This window comes from Vigna radiata, chromosome 10, assembly GCF_000741045.1.
Source record: "Vigna radiata var. radiata cultivar VC1973A chromosome 10, Vradiata_ver6, whole genome shotgun sequence".
In the NCBI taxonomy this organism is placed as follows: domain Eukaryota; kingdom Viridiplantae; phylum Streptophyta; class Magnoliopsida; order Fabales; family Fabaceae; genus Vigna; species Vigna radiata.
In genome coordinates, this window is record NC_028360.1 from 18,742,295 (window position 1) to 18,754,027 (window position 11,733).

At 29.7% G+C, this 11,733-nt stretch overlaps 2 protein-coding genes across 2 annotated transcripts; one reads left to right on the forward strand and one right to left on the reverse strand.

Annotated features, from left to right (window-relative positions):
• LOC106775306 (stem-specific protein TSJT1-like) lies at positions 1-1,180 on the reverse strand. Its single transcript, XM_014662417.2, has 3 exons — positions 664-1,180; positions 456-576; positions 1-346 (listed from the first exon to the last, which is right to left on the reverse strand). The coding sequence occupies exons 1-3, from the start codon at positions 1,111-1,113 to the stop codon at positions 162-164; spliced, it is 756 nt and encodes a 251-aa protein (XP_014517903.1). The 5' UTR covers positions 1,114-1,180; the 3' UTR covers positions 1-161.
• Positions 1,181-8,125: 6,945 nt separating this feature from the next.
• On the forward strand, positions 8,126-10,095 carry LOC106774966 (polyphenol oxidase A1, chloroplastic-like). Its single transcript, XM_014661987.2, has one exon. It carries the CDS (start codon positions 8,151-8,153, stop codon positions 9,927-9,929), a length of 1,779 nt encoding a protein of 592 aa, XP_014517473.1. The 5' UTR covers positions 8,126-8,150; the 3' UTR covers positions 9,930-10,095.
• Positions 10,096-11,733: the final 1,638 nt, after the last annotated feature.

Genomic DNA, 11,733 nt, shown 5'->3' on the forward strand with positions numbered 1-11,733 from the left:
AGTCATTAATTATCTTCTCTCTTACTTCATTTTGCGATGAAAGATTCAATTACATAATAAGCAAACCAAGAATTTACAAGTGAAAAGCAAAAACTTGTCATTCATATTATAAATTACGAAAGTCATGTTCAACATTGAAGCATGAATCACAAAGTTTTCAACTATCCCCAAGTAGCCCAGTTAGCTTCACTTCCAACACGCGGCATCGTTTGGATCTTTGATTGAGAGTCAACATTGAAGTTTGCCCCACACATAACCCCCTCGCTATCAATTCTTGGCATTGCTTTCATCTTCCTCGTCGGATGTTCAAAGTTCATCAGACCATGTTCACTGTGAAACATACACCCTGCAATTCCAACCCCATTTATGCGTTATAATTCTATTACTTACAATCAATCAATGCTGCTGACATCACAGAATCCTTCCTTACATAAAGACAAATCACATTTACATACCAGTTGGAAATGGTGCGAATGATTTAGCACAACTTGCTTTAATAAGGTCCAGATTTTCAGAAATCACTATCGAACCATCGGCTGCAACACCCCAATAGAGCCCAATCTGGCCATTGGAACCCTGATGAAAGTCATATAAGACGTGGGTAAGTCCAAAAAAGTGATGTGATGTTGGAAAAGTATGAAGAGATGAGGGAAAGAGACTTACAGATGCAACAAAAACAGTTTCATTCTTGTGGTCATATATGAGAAATCCAAAACTGCCTTCGAGTTGAATGAGAACNTGATCAGCAGGGTATGGACCTCTGTCTCGAAGCGTTCGATATGCTTGAATTATAAACATGGCCTCCTTTGTTCCCTTTGATAGCCCATATTGGTTGTTCAGCCTACTAAGGTTGTGCAACTCACCCATGAAAACGCAGTATATGTCATCCAAACCACTGAAGAATCTGTGATGAGTGGAGTTGCTGTTTGAAGGGGAATAGGCTACCAAAGCATCATTTCCAAAGCACATGGAGAAAGCATTCGAAGAATTCGAGGACATGAAATCATTCAGGATTTCATTGCTTAGCTTAGGCTTACTGCACCAACTCATAGAAGCTGGACTCTTCAGCTCCTTTGGTGCATTGACCAACTTCTCCTTGAAAATTCCCAACATGTTTTCTATATAGGAATCAGAACAGCTGCAAATGATGAATGTCTTTGAAAAACAGAATGATGGTGATGGGAAGAAGGAGTCGTTCATGTTTAATATATACAGATGGTACAGGAAGAGAGAAAGCGTGTGTCAACGTGGTAATTCTATCCTAACAAAAAAAGTAGATAAAGATGATAATGTAAGACAGATAGGATTTATGAAACAATTTAATGCTGAAAATTAAAAGTTCTTTATAATAGTTAGAGTAACTAATAAAAGTATACTTAATGAATATTTGTGAAAAAGGAAAAAAAAAATTATGACATTGATTTGTGGGAACGGGTTGAGTAGAAACGAGGTGGTTGGATTTGAATACTAGGAGAGAATCATTAAAATTAGCAAATCTTATCCATTTTCAGAATGTAACGTGACAATGATCTGACTCAGCTATTTCACATGCTCCTTCTGACACCGGCCAAATTCTGCAGCATTTTTTTCATACAAAAGATAGATAATGATATTTAGACAATATTTTTTTTACAACATTTGAACATTGATTATATAATTTGTGATTGGTCAAAAATTACTTCACAATAATATTTATGATTATTATTATTGATTGTGGAGTAATTTTTGACCAATCACATATTGACACATAATCAATGTTCAAATGTTGTAAAAAAAAATGTTATCTAAATATCATTATCCTAAATGATATATTATTTTATTTTTATCTTATAAATTTAAATGCATTTTTAAGTCACAGTGTTGTTATTTTCATCTCACGTTCTTTGAGGAGTTTAATTTTGATTTATATAAAAAGAAAATTATTTTCCTTTTAATTTATTAAATTTAATATTTTTTTCCTATTCTTAATTTATTAGTATTTAATTTTATACTAAAATTAATTATTATATTATTTTTTATTTTTGTTGCATTCTATCTTAATTTTTTATATAACTTAAATTAAAAAGGATAATGATATTTTGATAACACTTTTTGACAACTTTTTTTTACAACGGGACATGTGTCATCATTTTATTGGTCTATTTGAATTTATGTTTAAAAAATATTTAAAACAGACCAATCACAAGCTGCCACGTATGCGTTGTCAAAAAATTGTTAAAAAAGTGTTGTTAAAAGAAGTTTTTCCAATTAAAAAATATTATGATAATTAAAATAAATAGTACTAATTACGTATAAATTCTATACGATAAAAATTGTTAAATAATTTGTAGATAAAAGCAGTTTAAATTAAAAAATAAAAATATTTAAATTTATAAAAAAATAATTGATACATATTAGATAAATTCATTCAAATAAAATTTTTATTCAAAATAATTTTAAAAAATAAAAATAAACACATGTTCTAATTCTTTTTAAATAATTATTCAAAAGAGCATAGAATTATAATTATATAACAACATACGTTGATTTAGAAAATAACTTTTTATTATGATTTAATTTTAACATTTATTTATGTTCTTTCATATTTATTATCTAATTTAAAAACTCTTAATCTTATTAATTTTATGTAGAAACTCTATTTCTTTAAAGTAGATATAAGCTTTAAAAACAAATTATTCGGGTACTTGATACTTGATTACGTTTTATATAATATATAATTAAATAAATCGCATTAATTTATTTTATAAATTACAAACTTTAAATACATAAGAAGTTAATAAAAAGTCAAAATACTTGGTGATCTGATTTATAAAATAAATATTTTTTTTATTGTGAAATAGATTAAGTATAAAAATTGTTGGAAGATGAAATTTTGACATCATCTAACAGTTTGTTTTTTAGAATCTGTTTCAGTTATACGATCTAAGACTGAAGACACTCTAAATTTCCTCTGATCTGCCAATTTTCTAATGTCTGTCAAAGATTTCCTTCATAATATCGAACGGTTGTGATATGCAGAATCACTCCGACACTTAAGTAAGATAGGTCTCAAAAAGGTCAATGTGAATGTGATTAGACAAAAATGGTTTTACCTAGTCATTAACGCTATATCTATAGGCATTATTCCCAACAATTAGCACTAACTGCCCATAAATGTTATATCTTCTGTTTCTCCTTAAGTAACATTCGCCTATTAAGACCATTTACAGTGTTTCTCATACCATTAATTACCTTTTAATGCTTCCTTTAACGTTCATTCGCGATTCAACCTTGCAACCGGACTTCCTTGACCCAACTGATTTGCCGATCTTCTCACCCTTAACGCCCCATTACCGACCGGCCAGCCACCCTCATACTACAGAATCTATTTTGGTTATTTATTTATTTATTTTTAACTAGGCAAAGTAAGTTTCTTTTAAACAAGTTTAGGCTGGTTTTAGCCTTGGAAAGCACCTCAAAATGCTATTTAAAACATTCTAAATTAAAACTAATTTTCTTTAGAAATTTTAGTTAGTAGAATTGATGAATACAGATTAGTAGTTTTTTTGTTTAATTTAATAGCATAAGGTGTGTCTGTTTATATGGTTTATTAAATGAGTAGGTTTTCGGTGAATGAAAAGACTAAATTAAAGATGGGCTATGCAGAACGGGCCTGACCCTACTCTCCTAGAGGTGCAGTTAGGAATTAGAGAGGGGTACTTCCTCCAATAGTTTGAAGGCTCATACTAAATATCAAAGTAGATTAAATTGTTAATTCAACTCCTATTATTATTATTATTACCTCTATAATAATAATAATACTATTATTATTAAATTTTCGCTAGCCTTTTAATTTAAATATGTTTTACATATTATCTAAAAACATATAAAACTATCCAGTGAAAAAATATAATAACTCTGCAGTTGAATTTAATATATATTTTGTGAATAAATTTAATTACTGTCAAAAATATTATTTTTTATGAATAAAAAATTAATATAATACAAAAATGAATAACAAAGAATAATAAAAATTAATTACAGCCAATGAGTGTGTCTATATATATATATATATATATATATATATATATATATATATATATATATATATACTATTTAATAATAATCATAATTTTATTCTAAATATTAATAACTAGTGATAAAAAAACTTGAAATAAAATTATTTAATATTATTTCTCTTTAAAATTACCTTTATTAATTGTATTAAATAGATTAACTAGTAATAATTTTTAATGAAATAAAACGAAAATAATGTACGCATAATTTTAAACATTACAAAAGAGGTGAAAAAAAAAAACCTGCATAGACATTGAATCCATAGGTGATAGTGGAAGAAAAAGATTGAATGAGTGAGTGAATTTATTTCCAAGTTAGAAAATACAACCTTTCACATTAATGAAGGGATCTTTCTTTCATTTGAGTTTGAAAAAAAGAAGCTACATCCTCCAATAGTTTTAGCCTAAATAATATGTACACCTTAGATCTGTCTTCATACCCCTGACCTAATACAATAATATTATTATTCATCTAAACTTATTTTTCATTTTAAAATAAATAAATAAATATATTTAGAAATTTATTCAGTAAAAGTTTACCTATAATAAAGATTTTTTGTTTGAAGGAATTTCAATCAAAGAATTGGATTTATTGAGTGAAATTAGACTTGCAAAATTCAAGCTGTCATTGGAAAAAAAATTCTAAGTAAATCATATTCATTCAAAAAACATTGACAAAAATCTAATAGCGACAATTTTATTTGGGAGTTTGTTCAACGTACTAACCTATAAACCTATCAAATATTTATTATCTTTTTTATAGGTAATAAAGAATCTAATAACCTAGATTCACAATATTTAATTATCTCAGTTTTGGGACCTATTATATTAATTAGATGCTGATTTTCTGTAACTTTATCTTCCTTGTTAACATTTTTTTTCCTACAAAATTTGTAAGCAAGCTCATGAAACCAGGTTTTACAAAACATTATTAAAATAGTTTAAATATATTTAAACGTATGATTAGTTTATTTAAAATATTGTAGTAACCATAATTATAAAATAATATTATTAATTTAATACCCAGATATTCCATACTCTATTAAAAGAATAATAAAAAGTGGATTCTCTTCTTATTATAGATATGATCAGAATCTTTTGGGTACAGTGATAATATTTTATTTTAATCGTAAGTATATTTTTAACTTATTTTTATTAGGATTTTACCTGTTTGTATGAATAAATGAATTTTACTTTTTCAAAATAAAAATAATTGTATATTTAAATGCATTTATAATTTGGTACGGAAGAAATTTCTTCCGTGATAAATTTCTTTAGGATACCAAACCTAACGCCACTAACCTACTTTTCCAAGAACCCCACTCTAGGTTTGGCCCATCAGCTTCAAATCTATCTTAATTTTGTTCTATTTTTCAATCTAATATTTCAAATGTCTAAAAATATATAAAAACCAATACATATTTACTTCAAATAAACTTTATATTAAAAATTAAGATGGGATAAAAAATAATTGGAAAATAAATCAAACTAATCATATACATGTGTGTATATTTTTCTAAATTTTAGGTGATGCAAGACTTTTCCTGCTTCTAAAATTTACTTGTGCTACTCTCCAACGCTGTAGTCAAGCAAGACAAAATATAAAATGGATTGCATATTGAGTACGTCTCCTCAGCCTATAAACATAAATACAAAATTAATATTTATGCTCTGAAGATGGTAATGATTATGAAAAAAAAAAAAATAACGAACATAACAATTTATATTAATTTTGTAAATTCGACTTTCCATTTGAAGTTTAAAAGAAAAGAAAAACTTAACTATTTCAGTTATTATGTTAGAGCGTTAATCTTTTTGAACTTAACTATTTTTTAAGTTAAATAAATAAAAATTACCTATGATATAAATAAAAGATATTTATTTTTATAATTATAATTTTATTATTTTTTGTTATCATAAAAAAACACAAAATATTTATTATTAGGTAAATTTTAACTTTTAGTGTAATATACATGGTGTATAAATATTTAACAAATGATTTATTTTGAAATAGATTAGACATATATTTATTTATCTGAACCTATTTCCATGTACATATATTTCTTAATTTGATTTCCAATTTCAAAGTTGAGAGACAATTTTAAAGAGACTTCTCTCTCTCTATATATAATATACACGAGGATAAGTGTTATATGAATTTATTTATGTGTTCCTTTGACTTCACATAATATATGAATATAAACTTATTAACATTAATTTATAAAGTATGGTAGATTTTGGAGAGTTCCATAACACGAGGCACAAGTTTACAAATCAAGCTACTGTAAAAGTTGATAGTTTAATTTTTATTTGAAATATTTAGGAACCATTTGCTTTGTGCGTTTAGTTGCAGTAAATTTCTAATCAATAATTTTCTTTAAATTTATATTTTTTCCACTTTTTTTTCTAAATTTTATATTTCTTAAATCAACTTTGTATCTCTTTAATGTTATTGAAGAAGGTGAATCCATAATCTAAATACACATTTTCTTTCAACTATTCACTTAAATAATAAAAATAATTAAAAACATATAAATATCGAAACACACAAGAGAAAGTTTGGATTTAGTGTACGTACGAATGCTACAATAGATATAAATATTTTTAAATTTACATAAAAAAAAGTAGGTAATATAATTTTACCATATTTAATTAGCAAAAAGAGATGTACGATACAACGTACAGCAAAAATAATACATTGCATACAGACCTCAGATTTTGATGTACCCAATGGCGTCTCTAAAGTCAACTTAATAAACTTGACAAGCCAAGCAGTTCCTTCAAAGTCCCGAAGATGCGAAACTCCCAAATGAGTCTTAAATTCAACACCTAAACTAAATATCAGTACTTATACCATAATAAGCGCTGCTGTAACAACCAGAAATTCATATCCTCTGCTACTGTTACTGTTTCGTAAGCATAACAATTTTATATTGCAACTTCCAATTTAATGCTATATATCACAACACCAACACTAACCAAAACAAAAAACCCAGCTTAACGTTGTTCCTGTATCGCTTCATCTCTTATTAACAGATGATGAAAGTAAAACTGAAGGGCATCTTGTTGTACGAAAAAACATATAAAAAGTTAATGGTTATTAATTTTTTAGTGACCATATTCACATTACTACGATCGAAAAAATTATTTCATGGGATTAAAAGTAAAAAAAAAAAAACTAATATATATTAATTAATTAAGAGGAAAAATAAAGAATAATAAGTTCTTCTATATATATCGTTGTGTGAATCGAGACAAATTTATCTTTAGTTTAAAATATTGACAATTTATTAGTCAATCCACGCCAAACTTGTTAACCCGGTCAACATGAATCTGTGATGATATATGTTACCAGCAAATAATAACACGTGAATACTGAATTGTAAGATTGATTGCGTGGTGTTCTCAGAAACTTCGTTTCTTTAATATATCAGTGAATCCAAATTCACACATAATACATATGTAAATCGCAGTCTGGACTCTCGTCATAAAAAGCCTTCAAGCCGCCGTCGATTTGGATTTTCTCTTTATGCTCAAAGAGGAACTAAGGAAAAATATTGGAGCTACCATCATAAATATCACAAAACAATTCATTTATATTTGAGATTATTGTAACAATTAGTGTGTTACAATTGAGAATAATTAATTAAAGAATAAATTCAATATGGAAAAGGATATCAGCACTGTTAATTACGAGGGAGATAAATATTATAGATACAAGATGATGTAATAACAAAGGAAAAGAACGCACAAAAAAGAGTTTTTTATTTTATGTATATTCGTTCATGCATGCATACTATTCTACCATGAGAGTTCTCCACCATTAGGAAGTCGGACGTTGCGTGTAAACCTTCATAAACTGAATACGTGTATGTGGATATTAGATAGATGACAACAAATGTCCATTAATGAGGTCCCTAAATCAGTACAAGCCAGAGCTCAAATTGCACACGTTGGTCTTAAATTCAACTATTATCAACCACCAATTTTAATCCTAAGAGAAAAATTGCTCTGGGGAGATAAGAAAGGTACGGAATCCAAGAAAATTTGTCATTATAAAAAGGTATAGAAGGTGTGGTTTTTTTATGATGGAAAATGGCTTCTATCTCTCATCTTTCTTTTGTGTCCCCAGTCAATAATTTCTGTCCCAACTCCATCACTCTCCCTTCTTCCTTCCATCCATTTCCACAATTCCAATACCCAAAAGTTACAAGAGTGAGATGCAGTGGAAATAAGAATAATGAAACACCAAAAGCTTCTGAAGCAGAAGTTGCTGATATTGTAGGAAATAGGAGGAAGGTTCTAGTTGGTCTAGGAGGGCTTTGTGGGGCTGTTTCTCTGAATAACAGTCCTTTTGCCTTTGCGGCTCCGATTTCCCCACCGGATCTAAGCACATGCGGCCCACCAGACCTAGCTGAAGGTGTAAAACCCACCAATTGTTGTCCTCCATCTTCTAAAATCATCGATTTCAAGTTTCCTCCCTCTAACCAACCCTTGCGGGTGAGACCAGCCGCACATTTGGTCACTGACGACTATCTAGCCAAATACAAAAAAGCCCTTGACCTCATGAAAAAGCTCCCATCTAAGGACCCACGTAATTTCATGCAGCAAGCCAACGTCCATTGTGCTTATTGTGATGGTGCATATCACCAAGTTGGCTTCCCTGACCTTGATCTGCAAGTCCATAACTCTTGGCTCTTCTTTCCCTACCATCGATGGTATCTATATTTCTATGAAAGGATCTTGGGTAGCTTGATCAATGACCCAACCTTTGCCCTTCCATTTTGGAACTGGGATGCTCCCGGGGGTATGAAACTTCCTTCCATTTATGCACAACGTCAATCACCTCTCTATGACCCTCTTCGCAATCCTAATCATCAACCACCAACACTCGTCGACCTTGACTTCAACCTCGATGATCCTGATGCCGAAGGAAACATCTCCTCCAACCTTACCATAATGTATAGGCAAGTTGTGTCTAATGGGAAGACTCCCACTTTGTTCCTTGGCAATGCTTACCGTGCTGGAGATGAACCTGACCCGGGTGGTGGATCCGTAGAGAATGTTCCACATGGCCCCGTTCATGGATGGACCGGTGATCTCAACCAGCCCAACAACGAGAACATGGGGACCTTCTATTCGGCCGCAAGAGACCCCATTTTCTATTCTCATCATTCCAATATTGATAGGTTGTGGTCCGTATGGAAAACACTTGGTGGGAACAGAAGGGATTTCACCGACTCGGATTGGTTAGAATCCGGGTTTCTCTTCTACGATGAGAATAAGAACCTTGTGCGTGTAAAGGTCAAGGATTGTCTTGACACCCGAAAACTAGGGTATGTTTACCAAGATGTTGACATCCCATGGTTAAATTCCAAGCCCACACTGCGTAAGCCAAGGGCTAGGAATGTAGCACTGGCACAAAATTTTGGTGTTGGTGCAGCACATGCTGCTGAGACTTCAAGGAGTGTGAAGTTTCCACTGGTGTTGGATTCAGTTGTGAGAACAAGGGTTAAAAGGCCGAATAAGTCGAGAAGCAAGAAAGAGAAGGAAGAGGAGGAAGAGGTTTTGGTGATTGAAGAGATCGAGTTTGATAGAAACACACCTGTCAAATTTGATGTGTTTATTAATGACGAAGATGATACGCAGATCCGACCAGATAATACAGAATTTGCAGGAAGCTTTGTGAGTGTGCCTCACACGCACAAGCACAGAAACAAAAATATCAAAACTTGTTTGAGGCTTGGACTTACGGATCTGTTAGAAGAGTTGGAAGCGGAAGATGATGACAGTGTCATGGTGACGCTAGTTCCCAGGTATGGGAAAGGACGTGTCACAATCAGAAACATCAAAATAGAGCTCATTGCAGATTGAAAAATATTCAACAAAATAAGCTTTTCCCAGATTCATCATAGGAGAAGCCTTGCATATCTACAGATATATGATTGTTACTTTTTTGTATTATTTTAATTTTCTATCCTATGCTGTTTTACTGTTATATGTATGAAAACACTTGATGAGTAAAATAATGTTTTCATGTCTTTTTTCCACGAGTGTAAGCCATTTTCCAATTTTTAAGTTAGCTTCTTAAACTTTTTAATTATTATATATATTGACTAAACTATGAAGCTTATACACTGGTTAGTGTTAAATAATATTAATCTCTGTAATCTGGATGCATTTTTAAAATAAAAAATAAACTGGCCGTGTATATATATAACATTATAAAACAATATTTTTCTTTTTGATTGTTCTTTCTGTCCCTAAATGAGTTCGTCAGCCGCCTGATAGTTTCCGAGAGGATAAACTTTCCATTATATTGACGTGTTATTAGTTTGAATTTGAAACTTTTTTCTGCTCACCCGTATGTTTTTTTTTTTATTATTTGTGTAATTTTAATAGTTTGATTTGATTTGGATTTCAAATAATCTTGTGTTGGAATTAATGAAGTTTAGAGTCGAAACATCAATAAAGAGGAAACGTTGTTATAGTTGATGACACTTTATGTGGCATATAAAAAAGAAAAGAACAATTTACAATTTAAAAAGGATTTCAATAAAATGTCTAATTTTATTTTTTTTTTTGAAAGGAGTAGGTTGGAAATCGAAATAATATTTTTAAAAAAACTATGAGTATTAGATTGTAATGAAAATGAAGTTAAACAAAAACAAATCTAATATTAAATTTTGATTATTTTGAGTTACAAGTTAGTGTTGATCTTCACTCATGCAAAAAAGACTTTTAATATCGGTTAATTTTTACATTCAACGTCCAATTTAGATCGGCCGTCAATTTTAACATCGGATTTCCTAAACCAACGTTCTTTTTGTTTTTTTTTTTTAAATTAATTTATTTTTACAATATTACCACATACGAAATATAGAAAACGATTTTAGCACATCATAAAATTATATTTACTATGATTTTGAAGCAATGAAGATTGACCACTCAATGTTGCCCAGATTCGTCAACTCACGAAAAAAAACTACATCATACGTCAAAATTAATCGGTGCAAACGAAATTTAATCGTTGTCAACTAAAGTTAATCGATACAAAATGAATTAATTGGAAGAAAATCAATCAAACATACCTTGGAGCATCAATGACGAACGCGACGAAACGAAAATGCGAAAGAAAGTGAGACTCACGTTCTGAGTTTTTAGTATTTAAAATGACATTTGACGTCGGTCCCCTCCACCACCGATGTTTAATTGATAAAAAAATTCATTTTGACGCTACTTCTAAAGTACTTTTGGATATTTTTTACACTCATAAAAAGCAAAGTTGACATCTAAATCAAATTAGATGTTGGGAACGCTTTAGTCAACTTTTAAAGACAATAAAAATATTATTTTTTAGTTTTATATATAAACCTTTGACGTGTGATTTAAGGAAATTTATATGATAAAAAAAATATTAACATTTAAAATAAAGTATTTTCAACTTTTTTAAGAAGAAATTAGACGTCGAGACCTTTTACCAATGTCAAAACAAAAACAAATCTAATATTAAATTTTGATTATTTTGAGTTATAAATTAGTATTTACATTCGTGGTAGCCTATATTGGTTTAACTATTTCCAGTGCTTTGCGGAATACATATATAATAAATTAATGTTTTAGTTTCTTCGAAAGTAAAATAACTTTATTTTGTATAAAAAATATATATTGATAAAAA

Bases quoted from the DNA above. Each gene is read 5' to 3' on its own strand.
- LOC106774966 (XM_014661987.2), top strand. From the start codon at position 8,151: ATGGCTTCTATCTCTCATCTTTCTTTTGTGTCCCCAGTCAATAATTTC.